This window comes from Chrysemys picta, chromosome 24 (genome assembly GCF_011386835.1).
Source record: "Chrysemys picta bellii isolate R12L10 chromosome 24, ASM1138683v2, whole genome shotgun sequence".
Classification (NCBI taxonomy): Eukaryota; Metazoa; Chordata; order Testudines; family Emydidae; genus Chrysemys; species Chrysemys picta.
In genome coordinates, this window is record NC_088814.1 from 8,527,709 (window position 1) to 8,549,311 (window position 21,603).

At 40.6% G+C, this 21,603-nt stretch overlaps 1 protein-coding gene across 6 annotated transcripts in view; it reads right to left on the reverse strand.

The window, feature by feature from the left end:
* DDX42 (DEAD-box helicase 42) overlaps positions 1–21,603 on the reverse strand; it is a 34,573-nt gene that overhangs the window by 8,671 nt on the left and 4,299 nt on the right. For 4 of the 6 annotated variants that reach the window (XM_065578028.1, XM_065578030.1, XM_065578029.1 and 1 more), the window contains 13 exons: positions 21,203–21,439; positions 19,311–19,461; positions 16,266–16,327; positions 14,888–14,924; positions 12,383–12,532; positions 11,628–11,732; positions 10,003–10,122; positions 8,751–8,927; positions 7,504–7,632; positions 5,020–5,119; positions 3,390–3,437; positions 2,691–2,788; positions 283–559 (listed from right to left, as the gene is read on the reverse strand). In XM_065578028.1, coding sequence (XP_065434100.1) covers positions 283–559; positions 2,691–2,788; positions 3,390–3,437; positions 5,020–5,119; positions 7,504–7,632; positions 8,751–8,927; positions 10,003–10,122; positions 11,628–11,732; positions 12,383–12,532; positions 14,888–14,924; positions 16,266–16,327; positions 19,311–19,461; positions 21,203–21,439 — 1,691 coding nt within the window. The remainder of the gene's footprint in view (positions 1–282; positions 560–2,690; positions 2,789–3,389; positions 3,438–5,019; positions 5,120–7,503; positions 7,633–8,750; positions 8,928–10,002; positions 10,123–11,627; positions 11,733–12,382; positions 12,533–14,887; positions 14,925–16,265; positions 16,328–19,310; positions 19,462–21,202; positions 21,440–21,603) is intronic. The other 2 variants (XM_065578031.1, XM_065578033.1) reach the window with 1 other exon arrangement.

Genomic DNA, 21,603 nt, shown 5'->3' on the forward strand with positions numbered 1-21,603 from the left:
GTTGCTGCAAAAACAGAACAGCAGTACTCTGATTAGCTCATTTTTCATGTGATCATATTAAAATGTCCATCTTGTATAAGATACTGGATGATAAGCTGGAAAAAAAAGTCTTTCATTTAGCTGCAGTATGGTCAGTCAGCTGCCATGCAAATTTCCCCCATGTCGCTCTCACCAGGGTCAGTTGTGCACGTGGCAGCGTTTAGTTTCTATGCTGATTCACTGGCCCCTCTGTTGAGCTGCCAGCTTGTATATATTAACTTTAATGAGAAACTTGTTCCCTACCTGCCACATCAGTAGCAACCAGAATTGGGATCCCCTTTTTCTTAAAGTCTGAAATGACTTTATTCCTTTCGCTCTGGTCCATGTCACCGTGAAGCAGCCCTAGGTTATGATCCTCCTGCTTAAGGTTATTGGCCAGCTCCTCTGCATTCGCTTTCTTGGTGACAAATAGAAGAACACTCCCAGAAGAAGTGAACTCCACCAGGTGCCTGGTCAGCCAGTTCCACTTGCTAGGGCCAGAGGGGAGAATCTCCACAATTTGGGTAACATCTTCATTTGCCTATTGGAAGGAATGAGAAGACGACAGTTATAACCTAGAGTGGTAACGGATGGCACAGCAAATACAAGGCAGACACTGAATGCAGCACAGGGATTCAAATCAGAAGGGTAGAGGCGAGGGGGAGGAGTAGGATGAAATGGGGTGAAATTCCCCTTTTGAAGAAATTTCAACTTCAACTTGTATTTATTCCCTCGCCTTGTCTCTGAATATACTGACCCAATGGGGCATAGAAGGCTGGGATTGGCTGAACCATCAGTGTGGGAGAGGCAAAGCGCAGACCTTGCCAGGATACCTCTAATGTTCTACAGCTCTACAGTACCAGATTTACCATTTAAAATAGATAGATTAAGCAAGACAAGGATCAGAGAGCAGGGGAATAATCAGGCCTAAGGACATGAAGAGAGGGGCACTCATCAGAAAAATCACTTGTGCAGGATCTGAGGAAGAAGGTTCCTCTGGGAGTTGTGACATTTCACCTGAACCAGGGTAAATCATGGTGTTGGTGGTTCACTGTACAAACTCTACATTGAACCAATAGGAGTGGGGGATATGGCACCATTCGGGGGTTGGACTAGATGACCTCCTGAGGTCCTTCCCAACCCTGATATTCTATGGTGGGTGGGTGGAGGGTATGAGTGTGTGTGTATATACAAATGGTCCCAAAGAGGAGGATGTTTTCAAAACAGTCATAATTTTGCCCAAATAAACAAGAATATCTGCATTGCCCTGCGGCAACAGAAGGGGCACTGTCTGGCTGAGCTAGCAAAGAGGTTCCTTTTCTCAAAGGCAGAATGCTTGTCAAGGAAGCTGAAAACCCCAGGGCTTTAATCAGCCATTAATTTTCTTTATTAATAAAACATAAGGCAGGATGTGTTGTCCTTTGAAGGCATGTGTACAGATTTCGGTAGGGAAGGATTCTCTTATAAACGTCCTGCTGTACAGTTAGATCTCAGCAATTTGCATATATTACTTGCAAAATTTCTTCAAAGCAGATGTATGCTTGTCACCTGTTTGAACAATTAGCGGACACATAGCTGTTATGCTGTTGCCCAGCGAGTAAGTAGCCAAAATCCCCACATAAACCAGCTGGAAGCTGTTATAGGACTAGTTTCATGAGGAGTCTTATGATAGTAAAACCTGTGCACAGGTTTAATGGATCCTTTACATTTTCAGGGCAAAACCCAGGAATTCCTCCATATGAGTCTCAGACTAACAGAAACGCCAAATTGCCATGCACTGTGCTGAAAATGTACTTGTGTTGTGTTGCCAGGATTAGACATATACTAACTTTTAAAAAAAGACTTTTATTAGAACAAAATTTCACAAAGTTTTAAGTTAAAATAAAGGGGTCCAGATCTTTTCTAGCTCAGTAACAAGGCTAGGAACCTGTTACTCTCCAGGCAATCAGAGGCTACACCAGGAACTAAGGGCCTGAGCCATTGAAGGTAATGGCAGAACTGGGAAAGACTTTAACTTAGTAATTTATCGGAGTTATTTTTTCTCTAGAGCAATTTTCTTAGTATCAGGGTTGCTCCAGGCGTTAATAAAAGCTCCCATCAGTGAGAATGCTTAGTTCTACAGAGAATTACTACAGATAATTCTTTCCCAGGTGTCTGGCTGGTGGGTCTTGCCCACATGCTCAGAATCTAACTCATCACCATATTTAGAGTCAGGAAGGAATTTCCCCCCAGGTCAGACTGGCAGAGATCCTGGGTATTTTTTGCCTTCCTCTGGAGCCTGAGTCACTTACTGGTTTGAACTGGAGTAAATGGCTGTAACCTGAAGTCTTTAGATCAAGATTTGAGGACTTCAGTAACTGAGCCAGAGGTTATGGGCCTACTACAAGAGTGGGTGGGTGAGGTTCTGTGGCCTGCAACTGCACGAGGTCAGACTAGAGGTCCCTTCTGGCCTTAAAGTCTCTGAGTTATCATAAAATTAGAATACAAGTTTTTTTAATTACATTACTTATTTGTTTCAGACCTCGTGTTCAAGAATGTAAAATGTTTCCTCCTGGCAGTCAATGACCACAGATGTAGTATAAGCTTTAATGTAAATAACATAAGACAACAGAATAAGATGGTTTCCTCCACCATCTTTGAATTCTCTTTCAGAAACAATGTTGCAGGATTACCTCTCCAATGTCTCCCTGCACCACTCGAATCGGGTCGATCAGGATATCTCTGGCCAACTTCTCAATCTTTTTACGAAAAGTGGCACTGAACAAGAGAGCTGGAAGGAAAAGTCTATTTGAACTCTCTGAAGAGTACGCTCCCTTGCTGTACTATGAAAACACTTCTGTATAGATCTTATTAACAAGCTCTGTACAACAGAAATATAAGAACTGTGCTAGGTATTAGGGATTCTGAGTTATACTCAATCTTTTACCAAGTTTAAGGCAAATTTCCATCAAATCCCTTAGCACAAACAGCTCAGGCATGTATTTATTTACCAGAATACATTAAATACAGACACAGGAAAATGGTTAGAAAAAGAGCATTTATTCAGTTATCCAAAAACAAGATGTGGAAAGATGGGAACGCCGCATTGTATTCCCACGGCGGCTTCCATCAGAGGATCTCACAGAATACTAAATATTATGTCTATCAACTCCCCTCTGAGCTGGGTATTAAACACCACCAAAAACAACTGGAGCTGAACTCTTGTCTTGTCCCAAGTGACTTATCTAAGGTCAGAGAATGAGTCAGTGGCAAAGCTGGAAATAGAATCCAGGAGTCCTGGCTCCAAGACTCTTGCTCTAACTACTAAATATCAATGCCTCTTCCTAGCTTTTAGCCTGTGGTAGTTTGTTTTGAAACATGCTTGTACTTACTTTGTCTGTCAGGGCGCACATGGCTGGCAACTGATCTCACTTGGTATTCTGAGAAAGAGAAAAACAGCACATAATGCAAAACCTAGCACTATTTCATTAGCGAGTGAAAGGAAATCTAGTCAAGATTTTTGTGCATTCTGTGGATTTAAAAAAAATTAAAGGTACAATAGTACTTTATATATAAAATATTTTTGCCCTAGCAAACAAAAATCTGAAGAGGTTCTTTCTGTTCAGACTCACTAATCATTGGTTTATTAGAAACCAGCTTACTCCAACTGAGACTTCAATCGGCAAGTGTTTCAGGCCAGCTGATGAAACAGATGAAGACAGCAGAGTAAATGGTTTTTGGCAGAGAGATACTTTTGCTCTGCAAAGTGCATCAATTTTCTGTATGCCTCTGGTTGTGAAACAGCATTCATTACAGCTTCTGAGAGGGCCGACTGACTTCCAGCCTAAGTGTTAGTGCCATGAGTGTGGAACTAACCTGAGATACAGACTAAGCATGCTGCTCCCCAAAAATGAGGGCACAGTGTGTGTAGTGCTCGAATTCCAGCCACTAACTCTGAATGGCCTTAATACAACAGGCTTGGGAAGGTAAGGATTCAAGTCCAATAATCTCTGACTAGGGGGAACAAAGCAAGGGCTTGAAGTTGCAATAGAAAAAGAAAACAAACAAGAATTATGTAGGGCCAGAGGGTCAGCACGTTAAAAAAAAAAATGTAATTCATACTTACCGAATTGTCATGGAAATTTACAAGCACAAAACCTTGCCTGCTCTTTACCATGATGATTATCACGGAAAAAAATGAATGACATTTTACTCACCCAGCAAAAAAAAAACAAAAAACCAACACCACAACCAGTTATTAGTAAAAATCTGAGGCTATCAAAATGCTCTAACTTTATTTGCTCACCAATCAGAAGAATAGCTCCGACAGCAATTCCATAGCAATTTTTATGCCCCTTATTTCATATTTAATTTAAACAGATTGAAGAGTTGTCTAATGTTATTATTGCTTCCAGGTTGCACCTGTTTGCTGCCAAAATGCTGTTTCATAACTCCCTTCAATTGCGCTCCAAATGAATCTGAGTGCATGTCCCTACACCTCCTACAGTACACTAGCAAGCCTCTCTCCTCTTTGATTTGCTTCCGCCACTGGAGAGTCAAAGCCATGTTACATCAAGGCACGGAGCTTCTTTAATGACACCGCAGAGCTGTACACATATTCAATGCACTGTACAAATATTAACTGATCAAGCACATAACATCTCAGTGAAGTAAGCAGGTGTTACTACAGCATCCCCACTTATACATGCAGAACTAAGGCACAGGGGTGAAGGGACTGGCACAACGCCACCCAGAAAGTCGGAGGTAAAAGTCAAGATTAAAACCTAGCAGTTCCCGAATCTCATTCCCATGTTCATTTTGCTAGCCCTGCCTGGCCTCTTTTCATCAATGCTAAAAGGTCATACACTTCAAATGCATACCTAGCAAGGGTTCTGTCCATACAGATTTTTCTCAATGGATTTCAAAGTTCTGTTAAGCCACAAGAGTTTCAGCCAGGCAATTCAGATTGACAACTGTGTACCACTACTTTATACTGTATGGAGGCTTTCATTCAATACATACCAAAACCCATGTCAAACATTCTGTCTGCTTCATCAAACACAAGATAAGAGACTCTTTGAAGATTGGTAGCTTTCTTCTTCACATGATCAATCAAGCGACCCTATCAGAAAACAAAAATTAAAATCCACAAGCCTTTAAGTGTAACAAGTGGCATCTTTGAGGAAAGTGGCTACTGCTCTGGTATAAATCATAATACTAAAAAAGAGACTTGTAATAGAAAATGTCTCAATGCTTCAGTCTATAATAGATCATTGCTGTTCAAACCGCAGTTCTGTATCAATTATATTTTCAAGTCAGTGGAATTGGATTCCAAATGCATCCAGTTAGTGTGCCCGGTACACTACGTTTTAAAGCTGGGATTTTCAAAAGAGCCTTAAGAGTTAGACACCCAATTCTCTGAAATTCCAATCCCAGCATTTAGGGCCAACACTACAAAATGAACCTCTACTCTTAGTTTCATTCAATTTTGAAGTGAAACTTGCAATAGAAACCCCACATCCAACAGACAACCCAGTGTTTAAACTGGTCACTACCTTGTCACTATACACATGCCAGCATAATTTTCTTAGATCTTAAAGGCATAACAACCTGGACCATTAAATTTTGCTGGGGCCCTGTATATTCACTTGAAACATATTTAAATATAATTTTACTTTGGGGACACTCATGACTGAATTCTTACTTGTCTGATAAGGCGAAGCCCAGTGGTCTACAGTTTCTTATATAAACTCCTTCCAGACCATTAGTTTGATAATCATTACAACACAAGCATTAAATTATAGAACTGTGTTGCAATAATGCAGCTTGTTTGTTGAAAGTCAGCAAGCCACAACGTGGCACTATGAGGATTATAGCTGCAACCATCTCCATTCTGAACATGAAGGATTGTTGCAACAATCTGGATTACCTAAAACGTACCTAACACTAAATTATTCATGAGAAGAGCTATATACAGCAACTGCCTAGGCTAATGTGTCATAATGGCTTGGTACAATATAGAAATAGAATGGACATCTGGGGGAAAAACCTGCTCTATTCAGAGAAATATAAGACATCCATGCTTTAAAATATATTACAACAATGAACATAGATTATATATATTTAAATATAGCAACAGATCCTGCAGAACTGACCCCTGAACTGTGTCCGCTGTACACAGAAGAGTTCAGATGGCTCAGCACAGTGAAATGGACATTATCAAATGTGGACATTAGGTGAATATTTGAAGCATATGCAAGAAAGACTTCAGGAAACCTTGGGAAAATGGGCCCAATTTTGAACTCACTGACACCAGTGAGAAGATCATAATAGGCTTTGTTTGGATACAAACAAAGTAATGGAAATAAAATGGAGGGGAAGAAATAGTTCTCTTTGGTGGGCAATACAAAAGTGCTCCCTCCAGTATATTTAAGTACTTTGTACACCCTAGTTTTAAATGACTCGAATGAAGTGATTTCTACCACTTCCACATTCTAACAGATCTCCCAGTTACGAAATCTTCCCTGATATTCCACTCACAGTTTCCTTCGCTTAGCTGCATCCCTTTAGACTTAGTTATACCACCTTGGATCACTGTAGGGTACATTTCTACTCTTCTTACTTTTCAAATTGTAGACATGTAGTTTTATTTGATTAGATTAGATAGATATCTGCACAAACACGCACTTAAAAGTACCAGAGGGTCAAATACCCTATGCTTTTCCTCAATAATGGGTCCAGAAATTTTTCATGTTTTGTTTTCACTCTGGTTATCCATAACAGATAATCACTTGTTTCCTTCAGTTTGTCTTTTCTCATTTTACCCAGAGATTTCACTAATACTGATCTTCATTATTAAAATGTAAATCATTGGACTTATGAATATTTGACACGTCCCCCCCACCCCCAATTTCTTCCTTCCCGGGAATCAGTGTAAACTATCTGGTGGGTATGCTGCTCAAGTTCTGCCCACAGTTACAAAATAGCTGGCTGTTTCTAATTGATCGGCAGAGAATCAAAGTTAACAATGGTGCAACTTCAAATTACTATCATTAGATTTCAGAGTTAACACACAACCAAGGTAAGGATGGATTGTTCATGCCTTTCAGTATTATCGTTGCATGTTGTCTGCTGATTCAGGAACACAGCACTGGAGCTGGTCACTTTCAAAAGGTTTTCATCACAATCTCAAGGATAAGAAATCAAGTGCTGGTACCAAGCATGCCTCGTACTGACTCAATCTGACCTTGTTCTTTCTCATCTTTCCTACTTAGATTATCCCTCTCAAAGTTTCCAGATTCAACAATGATTTCAGCATGTTTGTTATAGCACCTCCTAAGCTGCTGGTAGTAAGGAAAGCCGCAGGGCTTGACTAGTTAATGAAAGAGTTCCCCATCACCAGGTTTCAAAAAAATCTCTCTCCATTTCAATTTAAAAGAAAGCCAGGATCCTAAGCCCCGGTGCAGGCAAAAAAGAAAGATTCCATCATTGTTAAAATATACGTACTGGTGTGCAGACGACTATCTCCGCCCCTTCCTGTAGAGCTTTGGCTTGTTCCCACATACTTCCTCCTCCATACACTGCTACCGAGCGCAGGTTATACGCCTTACCAAAGCGTTTACATTCAGCATGGATCTGAAAGTTGCAAACAAAGCAAAGCACAGCTCAGATTAGAGACTCAAACAAAAGGGGTCTCGCTCTTGGAAATAGCAACTAATTCTTAAATCCCACCATCTCAAACTTGGTCTTAAGGTAACTCAACGGAACATATTACAAATCCTCAAGCTCGAATTCTGCTCTGAAATACATTTGTGAAGCTCCCATTAACTTTACTTGGAAACCTATCCATGCATCCAGCTGCAGAATTTGGACCACAGCATTTATACAGAACTTTTCCACTTCAAATCATTTTACGAACATTAACGAACCTCAGCAATGTCCTTTTGAGGCATATATTGCTATATTATATATTCAGCATTCAGGAACAACATAACTGACATTATTATTAGTTATTATGACATTAATAGTAGTAGTATTAGGGCATGTCAAGTATCAATAGGATACAGCATAGGTCAGCATTGTACCAGTCTGTAATTAACATACAGTTTTTATAGATTTGACGCCTGCTTCCTGGGGCTACTCACTCCAAATTAATGCAAACAAATACACCTCTACCCCCATAGAACGCGACCCGATATAACATGAATTCGGATATAACGCAGTAAAGCAGTGCTCCGGGGGTGCGGGGCTGCGCATTCGGGTGGATCAAAGCAAGTTCGATATAACGCTGTTTCACCTATAACGCGGTAAGATTTTTTGGCTCCCGAGGACAGCGTTATATTGAGGTGGAGGTGTATTTCCATGACAAGAAGAGTGCTGTCTAGATACAAGAGTAGGGGAAGGGTAGTCCAGATTTCCACGTTCTAGCTCTTTCATTGACTTGGGTGACCTCAAGCAAATCATTTTACCTCTTTATACTTGCTTCCCCTTCTGTAAAAGGGAGGTAATACCAACCCACTTCATAGGTATATTAGATAATTAGTTAATATCTATAAAGTTGGTTGAGATCCCAGGATGAAAGGAGTTACAAGTGTAGAGCATTACCTTAATTTATAAACCAGGGCATTAACCCACAGTTCCATCTTTTTCAACAGATTATTGCAGTTCATCTGCTAATTTCTCTTGCACAGAGATCTGCCATATTCTATGAGGAAACAGTGCTAACAAATATACTATGGATATTATGTACCTACCTGTTGGCAAAGCTCTCTGGTTGGGCACACGATCACTGCAATGGGACCATCCCCTGGCTCCAACTCCTTTTGATCCATGATGTGGATCAACATCGGCCAGATAAAGGCTGCGGTTTTCCCACTGCCAGTCTTAGCTATGCCAATCATGTCTCTGCCGCTTAATGCAACCGGAACACCCTGAAAATAAAAACACATTCTAAACCTATGCATCAGCTAACACATAAATAGACTGATAAAACAGAAAGATTGAAAGCCCATACAATCAGGACGACAAGATGGCACAAGGGATTGGTAACAGGCTATACACACTTTCATAGCTAGGTTGCCAAGTTCAGGTCTGGATGAACTTGTTAGAGGACTGAAGTTATTAGCACTTCAGGGCTGTTTTGTGGCCTATGTGAAATCAATGGCAAGGGTTCAGTACAGTACTCAGTGCATAAATATACATATCACAAACACAATTGAAATTCCTGTTGAATCTTAGCAGAGGGGTCAAGAGACTGAACAACCCTCTCTAGGGGGTGTCCCCTCCCTCTTGGTCCAGATGCAGGCACACTGGTGGGGTGGTGAAGAGAAGCTTTCACTGCTCCTGACCATACTATACCAGTACTGAGCTGTGATGTACTCACTTTATCTCTAAGTGCTGCCAATCCAGCATTTTTCAGCAGCAGATCTATATTGCGGCGAATAAATATACTAACCTCACATATACCAACCCCTAAACACAGCAAACTCTGAGGAATTTTATCAATGTTAGACATAACTTTAAAAAAATCCCATATATTTATTGCATTTCTTAAAAACCACTTCCCATGTAGCCTACCCATCCTACTCATGGTGCTAGTTAGGTGTGAACTGTTTGCTAGTATAAGGTTCTCAATGTGCTGTTCTTTGTTCATTTTGTGCAACACTTATTTTTAAAGCAACACAGTAAATATAAAAAGGGAACGTCTAGCAGTGCCATATATTCCCCTGAGCAACAGGATAACGGCTCACACCTGCTACAAAACCTAGTGGGCGGGCCAATTAAAAAAAAGACTGACTTGATTTACATTTATTTTAAAAAGTAGCAGGTAAACCTATTTTTTACAATAAGATTAAAGTAATTTGCATGGATGTACGTGAATTATTCATCAGGATGGCTTAATATAGGCAATCACAATTGCTCACAGCTTCAGATGGACTAAGGGTAATTTTTGCCTACAACTCTTCTGCTTTTAATGCTAGAGGAATAGGAAGTAACAGTACTCACCTGACACTGTATAGGAGTGGGCTGGGTATACTCAGATTTCCGAATTTGATGCATAAGCTGTTCATCAAATCCAAAATGAGCAAAACTACTGCCAGGTCTGGGGGGAGCTGCACCAGAGACCTAGAAATAAAAAGACATGTACAGTACGAAATAAAAACTTGGAATTGGAACGAGAAAAGCAGAGAAGTCTTTACACAAAATTAACATAACAATTTTATATCAGAAGAAGGCACATTTTCATTTTGACAGAAATAAGATTAACGCAGTGTAAATGCCATAAGATACAAGTTTGGAGCATTTCAGACTAAAGGAACATGAATCACAGCGTACATCAAAGTTTTGTCTTGTAACACTTCCAGGTAGATGTTGCAGGAGCAAACAAAAAGACTTCCTAAGTTTGCATTAACGTAGTCCATGGTAGTGTCCACTGGGGGAGTTACAGCGCACTTTGGTGGCATGCTGCTATTCACAGACCCATAGTCCAGAACTGAGGGACAGCACAGACAAGCCCTGAGACTCTCCAACCCCTGTGTGGTAGCTGGATAATATAACTCTTTTACAAATGGGGAAACTAATGAGAAAGAGAAATTAAATAATCTGCCTAACTCACACAATGATTTAGCTGGGACTCATATCCAGGCATTCTGACTCTCAGAGGCAGATCATCTCAGTTATTTTTTATTTACTGCAGAGGATAAAAAAAACCTGCAGAACTGGCCATATACAGCATGAAAAAGATTACTGCTGGATTCAACACAGAACTGTTATTGCATAATGAAGGAATGAGTCTTAACAATAAATTAAATTAGGTTTGAAATGGTCAATTGTATTTAATATTTCACCGTTACCCCCCCCAAAAAAAATCTCAAAATAAATGACATGGAGCATCTGATTTCCAAAGGTGTCCCAGGATAAAGCACAAATGACAGAGAACTGATTCCCTTATCAAACATTACTATAGTTGCATTTCTCCACAGTACAATACCTTAGTCTAATTCAGGAGAATGTGATTGTAGTACTTCTGTTTTTGTTTTTTTTCCTATGGCAAGCAAACTGCTTCCTTGGGAACCAGAGTTATTAAACTCCTTGATTTATAAACACAAAGCAACATCCCTAAACTTAACTATACCACTAAAAAAGTGTGGAACTTCTGAAAGTATATACAAATACATTTTACTTTATTCCTCTATGCATAGGTTGAGTGAGTTAGACAGAGTTTTAATGTTGTTAGATAAATGAGATGGGTTTTGTATAATGTGCCTAGACAAATGGGCAAGCATGTTTAATATAAATGAAGGACACTGTTTTCCTCATATTTGCAGACATGTCCCATACCCGTGTTGAGTATATACAAACCCTTTAAGAAATATAAACTGCACTTGAAATACCTTGGCCAAGATTTTCAAATGTAACGGATGGTCTTGGGTGTCCAACACGAGATGCCTCAAAGGGCCTTAACTTTCAGGAAGTGCTGAGCACCTGTTCTCTGAAAATCAGACCCCTTTAGGGTGTCTCAAGTGGTCTCAAAAATCACTGTCCCTTGTGAAAGTCTTGGGCATAATAACCACTAAAGTAATCCCAAGGGGTGAAAGTGAGGAGACCTGGGAGTATGGTTTCCAGCTTACCCGTAGATTCAACTTATGTCGTAGTTCCACTATCTGCTGTGGGGTGAGGCTGCTGATTTCTTCGTGCTCCTCGTAGAAGTTCTTCTCGAACGGAGGGTATTCAATCTGCAGGTTCAATTACTCTCAGTTAGTCTACGAGACAGGAATCCATTCTGTACACTGGATTTTGGCAGGAAGGTTTGTCCTTTTCTGAGCAAAGTCTTAACCATCCCTGAAGTTAGCCAACAGCTGGTCTGGGAGGATGATTGTTTATTTGAATTAATTTCAATAAAGAGAACACTATGTGGCACAGCAGTGAAATGCTGTCTACTATCATTGGCTGTACAAGAGAAGTTTGTTTCAAAGCTAGTTTGCTTTTTCCAGCAGCTTTCTTCATACCTAAACGTCACTGAGTGGCTCTAGTCACCCAGTGAAGTCTAGCTGGTGAGAGAACAACAGAGTCAACAATTTTTAACTGAGTTCATTCACGCTTCTTGACTCCACTACTGCCCTGGACATCCCTGACACTTATTCATCATTCTGTAAAATACGACCTTAATTTCTTACTACTCTTTTCCTTACAACTCTCACCTGTAACCCCCTAGTTCTGTTCAATTTCCTCAAACAGATCAAGATTAATTTTATAATAACCGTTAGCTAACTTAAACCCTTCAATCAGCTAGGTATTTTGAGGTGCTCCACAAATCCGGCTCATTAGGCCGAGGAATACACAAATTCCTTAAGTTAAAACCCAGTAGAAGAAACTCCATCCCTACCTCTGAATGATCAATAGGTGGAAGAGGATCTATGACTTTTTTGGACGGTGCAATTGGATTCCCATCACTATCATATTCCAAGTTATCCTCTTCCTCTTCTGGGACCACACCAGCAGTAGGGTTTTCTGCCATGTAGCGAAAATAAGCTTCCTGCAGCAAAACACATCAGTAAAATCACACACAAATACAATGGGGGAAATACTACTGTATTTTTGCTTAACTGGTGCATATATTAGATGGTCACTCGCTTTAACACCTACCATTGAAGGACAACATGTTCACTAGAACAGGCTCTTCTAGTAAACAGCAATAGTAGTAAAGTCCAGAGGAAAGAATCAGAAGAAATGAAGAAAGCTGATGTAATGTTCACTTAGTACCACAAAATGCTTTAAAAACTTTTTTCTTCAAAAGACTGATTAAGAAATGTTTGTACCAAGAACTGTCCTGTGTTATGCTTTATTAAATGGCAGGGTCTATTCTTACATCCACAAAGACTACAGAACAAATGCTGCCGCCTTTTAAACATGGAAGTTTGAACAAAACGTCACTGTATGTTCAATTTTTTTTTTTTTTTTTTTTTTTATTAAAAACACCCCCACTAAAATGCCTCAAATGTTTATTTTTCACCTCCTCCCACCATCCTCTGAGTGAGGAAAAGTTGTTTTGCTTCAACATACTAATGGACAGTCAACACCCCATTTCAGTGGGAAAGAAACAATTCCAAAAGAACCCTTCAAGAGAGGCACAAGTTGGAACTCACTGAAGGCACTGGAAGATCCCACCCAAGACATCTAACAAAGATGCACATCTACTGTAGAGACTCAGTTAGCTCTCACTGTTAATCAGCAAACCAAAACAGTCTCACGGGAAAATGGGTGTCTCATCTGACTTCTCAGCAAAGATTCTGGGCCAGATTTCCAAAGTCCAGTGCATGTACCTGAGTGCAAATGTTTGCACTTGTTTAACTTTCGCATGTGCATTCACTAAGCCAATTAGCGGCTTAACTAACCATCTCTGCATATAATTTGCATACTATCAGGTATTTGCATGCATAAATTAGCTTCACTCAAATGTATACCATTACAGCACTTTGGTGTGGTCCTACATTACTGAAACTAAAAGAACAGTTACTAACAAATCACAAAGTATCAAATAATTAGGATTACATGTCAAATAAATGAATAAAGTACATTTTGAAATGAAGTCTCTTTTCTTCATTTATTATCTGTGTTAGGGCATGTCTACCAGTACACTTACTGCATGGCAAGCTTGGGTGTAAAACTGCAGTGGTCCCAGCATGCAGCACACTAAGGCCTGTTCCACACTAACCCCCTACTTCGAACTAAGATACGCAACTTCAGCTATGTGAATAACGTAGCTGAAGTCGAAGTACCTTAGTTTGAACGTACCGCGGATCCAGACGCGGCAGGCAGGCTTCCCCGTCGATTGCATGTACTCCTCTCGCAGAGCAGGAGTACCGGCGTCGACGGCGAGCACTTCCGGGATCGATTTATCACGTCTAGACAAGACGTGATAAATCGATCCCAGAAAATCGATTGCTTACCGCCGAACCCGGAGGTAAGTATAGACGTACCCTAAGCTTCCACGTGCACCCTACTGTAGTCACAGTACAGCAAAGCATACTAGGGAACTTTTAGTACATACTAGCAGAGTTCACCCAGAGACTTCGTAAGCAGCATGCTGGTGTGTTGTTGATTCAAACTCCAGTTTGCCGCACAGTAAGCGTATGTGTAGACATGCCCTTATTATATTGCCTCATTCAGGTTTGGGGCCCTAATTGTGCATACAGGGTAAAAGCTGATCTCTGCCCTCAAAGAGCCACAAAATTTGGCTGACAAGTCATCAGAGCGACTTCCCATGGTTCCACTGTAGCTCTGTATTAGATGACTATGATCTAGATGGAAGAACAAACTGCCTCCGGGGATAGAAGCTTGGCACAGCAACTTGGCTGACCTAGCAGCTGTTGAGTGGGTAATGTTTCTGAGAAGACGGATCTCAGACAAATTTAAAAAGATTTGGTCTAACTTTCTAGAAAGCTTTCATTTATTCCTAACAGATGGAAACCGAGACATCACTCTCCTCTCCCTTCCCTGTCCCCACTTCCTTCCTCTCCCTCCCATTTCTTTTCCTTTCTGTTCTTCTCTTATTTGGGGAGGGGGGAAGGGAGAGTGTGGAACCAATATAAATAAAAGATATTACTATAACCAGTTTAGATGAGGCCCAGAGGTATTGAAAACTGTGTGTATTTTAAACTATATCAGCTGAAAGATCCTCTCACATACAAATTAAGGAACTGTGAGATTTTTCTCCCAATATTCTTTATTTCTTTTCTAAAGCATCTGAAAGGCAGGGACAACAGGGAAACTAGTAGGCTCTCTCGATGAACTTCCAAGTTTGTTTCAAATGGTATTCAAGTTTTGCTTGTACCTAAGTAGTTCAATTTGGGGGGGATAAAATAGATAGAAAGACTGCATAGGAACTCACTTGGTCATCTTCCTCTTCAATGTCATCTCGAATACCCCTGGAAAAACAAGCGGAGAAACAAACTTCCCTGCAAATGTTCCACATACCCAGCTCTGTATTGTCACTTGATTAGTGCTGAGCTCCATACTTTAGTGGAAGACACAACACTAACAACATCAAGCAGCAATTAAATCAGTGTATAATCCCAACCCACAGGAGTTTTCATAATACATAATCCTGCACAAGCTTCATTTTACTTCCACTAGCATGGCTGAAGATTAGGAATTCTTTAATGTGGATTCTACTGTGAAAGTTTTTGAAAAGTGAGCATTTTGGTTTAAGTCCCTGGCGTTACCAAAAGATGTTATTACAAGCCCATAATTAGAGAGGGACAGGAACCAGGAAGTCTGAATCCAGTTCAGAGCTTCCCCAAAGTCGGTGGTGGTTTGGATCCAGTGTTCTGTTTCAGGCCTACGAACAGCCTGATCAACGCCATGCAACATAGACTATATTAACACATTTGATGTTCGCATCAAGTATCAATGGTACCTAGTTATTTCACCTGATCAAGACAGACAGGCAAGCTTCCCCCTTGTAAATCTGCTTCTGAGCTCAAAATCTCTCAACTGTGGGGAGCAGCATGTGGCACTGTTCTCAACCCCTGAACTAGGTTTGGAAGAATCTCAGTATTTATTGCAAGGTTTTGTTTGTTTATTTCTAAATTTGTCTGTGCTGCAATGGTTCTTTCACCAGATGATCCCAAAGGAGCCATCTATTCTTTTAGACAAAACCAAACATTCCTAATCACTGGGGAGCAAATAGCTTCATCTGGGCCAGTCTGGCAAGCTAGCAGCAATGCAATGCATTGCCATGCAGGGATCTCAGTTGAATCCCTCGGTCCCTAGTTTGCATGGCCTGGGATTGCTGGGCAAAGAGTACCTGAATCACACTTGGGAACAATGTCCTTTGGATATTGCTCAGGGCGGCAGTGACTGGCTCGGTAGGGAGCCATACCCAGTTTTCCTTGGCTCGTGTAGGGGCACAGATGGTTGCTGCAGCGTAAGGACTTTGAGTGCAGGGAGGGAAGAAAAGTCGTCGGTGATCCTTCCCAAATAAAATAAAAGCCTGGTTTGTTTTCTTATAAGTGAATCTTCCAGTATGTTTTGTTTTGGGGTGCCTCAAAGGATTCTGCTCATCTATCATCTGATGCTATTTTACTGCACAAAACTTTAGCCACTGGAAGGGATTCTATGCTCTGGTTATGTACTATATTTACATTACATGGATCTAAAGAACCAATTAAGTTTAATATAAAATGGAGAAGATGGTTTTTATAAGCCTTGAAATGCTCTAAACACCCTTACAAGGCAGGATCTGAGAGATACAGAAGAAAGCTTACTTTGTATTCTTTCTTTCCTTGTCTTTCTCTTCAAGTCTCTTCATGTCTCGAGCTGCTTGATCCTAAGAGGACACAGAATTGTATCACATAACAGCAAGGATAAAGCTTAGAAAGGAAAATTCCTTATTGCAATGTTGTTTATACAAAGGGATGAATGACCTTACAGAACATGATAATAAATCTGAAGGGGGGAAAAAAGTCAGTCATATTGTAATAGGGCCGAAGTAATCAGAGCTTGGTTATTCCATCAAGCTGCAGGAACGGCACTTTGGGGATTCAGCTGTCTCTTATTCCATGTCCTATTATGCTAACCATATCATGCTACTGACTAATCCTTTGGGAGTTCCTAGGCCAACGTTTTCCAACACTGTTCTTAAAAAGAGTTTTCTCCACACACACATCAGTCAGGAAAGCTGTGCTAGAACCCAGCTAGCACCAACTGTCTTTAAACATAATTGCAGCTAGCAGAATTGATGCCAGGGTATAAATCATTAAGATCAAAGTAACAAGAAAGCTTAAAATACTAGCTTTATTACTTACAATGAATTGTGTTGTACTGCCTTGTTAGATCTTTGGCGATGTTATAGTTCATCTGAAGGTTGAAGGCAATTTGGATGAAAGTAATCATGAAATGATAGATTTCATGATTCTAAGGAAAGGGAGGAGAGGAGCAGAATAAAGACAATGACTTCAAAAAATCAGATGTTAAACTCAGATAATTGGTAGTTAAGGTCCCATGGGAAGAAAATCTAAGGGAAAAAGGAGTTCATGAGAGATGGCAGTTTCTCAAAGAGATAATATTAAAGGTGCAACAGCAAGCTACGCTGACGCAAAGAAAAGTCAGGAAGAATAGAAAGGAAAGATAGGAAGAAGGAAAGAAGCAGCCAATATGGCTCCAATCAGGAGCTCTTTAATGCCTGAAAATCAAAAAGGAATCCTACAAAAAGTGGAAACATGGACAAATTGCTAAGGAGGCATACAAAAGAACAGCATAAACATGCAGGGACAAAATCAGAAAGGCTAAGGCACAAAAAGAATTACACCGAGCAAAGGACATAAAAGGCAGTAAGAAGAGGTTCTAGAACTACATTAATAGCAAGAGAAGGATGAAGAAAAGTAGAGGTCCTCTACTTAGAGGGGAAGGAGAGCTAACAACTGGTGACATCAAGAAGGCTGTGATGTTTAATGCCCATTTTGCTTCAGTCTTCACTAAAGAGGTTAAAAGTGATCATATACGTAACACAATTAAACAACAACAACAAGGGGGACGGAATGGAAGACAAAATAGGGAAAGAACAGGCTAAAGAATATTTAAATAAGTTAGATGTATGCTGATGAAATTCATCCTAGGGTACTTAAGGAACTAGCTAAAGCTATCTCAGAACCTATAGTGATTACTTTTGAAAACCCTTACAGGGCAGGTGAAATCCCAGAGGCCTGGAGAATGGCAAACATACTACCTATCTTTAAAAAGGGGAACAAAAAGGACTCAGGACAGGATAGACCAGTCAGCCTAACTTCAATACCTGGAAAGATACTGGAACAAACTATTAAACAATTAATTTGTAAACACTGAGAGGATAATAGGGTTACAAATAACCACCAAGATAGATTTGTCAAGAACAAATCATGCCAAACCAACCTAATTTCCTTCTCTTTGACAGTTACTGTCCTAGTGGATGGAGGGGCTATAGACATGATGTCTTGATTTTAATAAGGTTTTTGACACAGTCTCACATGATGCTCTCATAAGCAAAATAGGGAAATGTGGTCTAGATGAAATTACTATAAGGTGGGTGCAAAACTGGCTGAAAGGCTGTACTCAAAGAGTAGTCATCAATGGTCCACTGTCAAATTGGGGGGACATATTTAGTGGGATCCTGCAGCGGTCTGTCCTCAGTTCAGCACTATTCAGCATTTTTATTAATGACTTGAATAATAGAGTGGAGAGTATGCTTATAAAATTTTCAGATGATAGCAAGCAGGAAGGGGTTGCTAACACTCTGGAGGACAGGTTTAGAATTCAGAATGATCTTGACAAATTGGAAAATTGGTCTGAATTCAACGAGATGATTTTCAATAAAGACAAGTGCAAAGAACTTAGGAAGGAAAAATCAAATGCACAACTACAAAATGGGGATAAACTGGCTAGGAGGTAGTGAAAAAGGCTCATATTATCCTGGGATGCATTAAGAGGAGTGTCATATGTAAGATGTGGAAGGTAACTGTCCCGCTCTACTTAGCACTGGTGAAACCTCCATTGGAGTACTGTGACCAGTTCTTGGTGCAACACTTCAGGAAAGAGATTGACAAATTGAAGAGTCCAGAAGAGAGCAACAAAAATGATAAAAGGCATAGAAAACTTCACCTATGAGGAAAGATTAAAAAAAACAGGGCATGTTTAGTCTTGAGAAAAGAAAACTGAGGGGGGACCTGATAACAGTGTTCATATATGTTAAGGGCTGTTACAATGAGAACAGGAATGAACTGTTCTCCATGTCCACTGAAGGTAGGACAAGAAGTAATCTGCAGCAAGAGAGATTTAAGTTAGATATTAGGAAAAACGTTCTAACTATAAGGGTAGTTAATCTCTGAAACAGGCTTCCAAGGGAGGTTGTGGAATCCCCATCATTGGAAGTTTCTAAGAACAGGTTGGACAAACACCTGTCAGGGATGGTATGCTAGCTATACTTTTGACCTTCCTCAGTGCAGTGGGCTGGACTAGAAGTCCTCTCAAGTTCCCTTCCAGACTTGCATATCTATGATTCTTTTGGTAATTTTTTTTTGGCTTTAGTCACTCTTAAATGGTTTTTACACATATTGGGAATTTTTTTTTTTTAATTCTCATGAAGATAATAGACACGGACTCCGATATACCAAGTACGGCCTTATCCATGTCAACATGTAACAATATTATTGTAAAAAGCACCTTGAAGAGTACTAATATAACCCTTAACCTTTTGTATATCTATCTATGTTTCCTGCTCTTGACCAGAGAGGAGTTTAACACCTAAATTCATAAAGACTTAATGAGTTGGGGCTTGCCTCCACTTCAGCCATGAATGCTTCCAAGGGATCATCTTCACTGTCAGAGTCTCCTGATTTGGAATTAAACTGCTGGCGAGTGGGGGAATTCTCTGCGGGAATGTATGGCAAATCAACATTGCTGGAATCTTCCTCTTCATCCTCAAAGTATCTGACAAGTAAGAGAGAGTAGTTTATAGCACAGTAATGGGCCAAGTCAGCACATGGCTATAACAAGTCATGCAGTGGGTCTATTTGTTTGTAGAGCCATTGGTTTGAGTCTCTATATAACTGATTGGAATGAACAACAAAACTTTGTACTCATCTAGTTTTTTCCATTAAAGGATGTTGAGGTGTGATACAGGTACGAATGCATTAAGCTAGTAACTGAAGTAAGGCAGGCAGCTGTGGACAACTGTTCCTCTTCCCAAGCCCTCCCCAGAGTCAGGTGCTGCTACAGAGCACTATTCTTTCACCTTCCTCAATGTGTGTATGGGACAATAAGAAGGGTTAGTAAGGAGGTCAATGTTTTCAGGATGCTGGCAACACCCAACTGTATCTTGTTCGACTTGGATGATGCTGGTCAGTGCCTCAGCCAGTGTCTAGCTGAGACTGAAGTATAGATGAAAGTGAGCTAGCTGAAATTGAACACAAACAAGATAGGGCCAGAGGAAGCAAGTGGAGATCCATGTATCAATCACTGTAGTTTCTGACAGCCTCACAATCTTTTTTAATATGTTTAAATACGTTCTACAGACAACAAACTGAGGCACAGAGATTAAGTGCTTGCCTAAGGTCACATAGGAAGTCTGTGGCAGAGCAGGGAATTGAATCCAGGTCTCCAAAGTCCCAGACTAGTGCCCTAAGGAATGGACCATCCTCTCTCTTTATAGAAGAGGCAACTTCAGACCGTTTAACAGAGGGAGTTATCTTGCTAGGGTTTGTAACATGGGGTGATTTCAGACTCCCAGCTGCTATCTGACAATCGTATTCCAGAAGTATTCCAGTCAGTTTACCACCATGTGCATATGGCTAAGAGGCTGTGACTTTTCATTCTGGATGGAGACTTTGCCACTGTTATCTATGCTGTTATTACCTCAAGATTAGACTACTGAGAGTGCTCACCATGGGGCCACACCTTAAAACCACTGAGAGACTGCAGTAGGTGCAGAATGCAGTGGCTCCCTTACTGAGTGGGGCATCTTGCTGGGAATATGCGATAGCAGCACTGCAGGAACTGCACTGGCTGACTGGAATTTTGGGTGCTGGTTATGACTTATAAAGCCCTACATGGCCTGGGACTGGCCTACTGGAGGGATCACTTCTCTCCTCATGCCATTCTGCTACAGCTGTAGTCAGCACGGATGCTCAAGCTGGATTCCCCTCATTATAAAAGAGAGGGGGCAATTGGCAGGACGTGGGAGCTCCAAGACTTTGGAACTTGGTCCCCCTGTTGGTCTAAAATGGCCTGAATTTGATGACCTTTTGAACATGCTGCAAAAGACATGTTCAATTGGGCTTTTGGAGGAGGCTATGGGCATGCTTCCTACCATGATGAAAGGGTGGAAAGGAGTTTTTGTAGTTGGCTGGCTGGTTAAGTTCCTGTTGAAATGATTACGTAAAATGTACTGGGATTTTATTATATCCACTAATGATGGGTTACAGTGCCTAGATCCTTGGATAGGCATCTTGTTATTATTTTAAATCTAAATAATTAAAATAAGCTTCACAAACAACTCCCACGACATAGAGAAGGGTATTATTCCCCTTTCACTGAGAAGAAAACCCAGGCTCAGAGAGTTTAAGCTATTTCTCTGCTGGTTAGTTTCCATCAATGAAGTTTGCTCCTTGAAACCTATAAAACAACCAAATCTAGAACAGGATACACACAAAAAAAAAGTAGCACAGCTTACGCATTCTCCTCATCAAAGTTTGCTCGCTTTGATCCAATTTTGTAGAAAGAAGGGAGCTGAGGCGGTGCGGACTTCCCAAATGCAGCTGAAGAGCCAGGTGTTCCAAAAGCACTATGGGACTGCGAAGGGAGTTTTGGTTCTTCTTTCTTTCCAGGGGCTATGGCAAATCCTCCAAAACCAAAGCCTCTTTTGGTGCCTGGTCCACCTTTGTTCCAGTTCATGATGTCAGCAATATCTCTGTTAAGGTCAGAATATACCAGTTAACATCCCCTCTGTTATAGTTTGCCAGATACAAAAGGCACAAATTCTTTTGACCAGGGCTTCCTAAGTTATCTGGAGATGGATGTTTGAGAAGATAACCCCAACTAGGATTTTGGCTTTGTTCCTCTACTGAAAATATT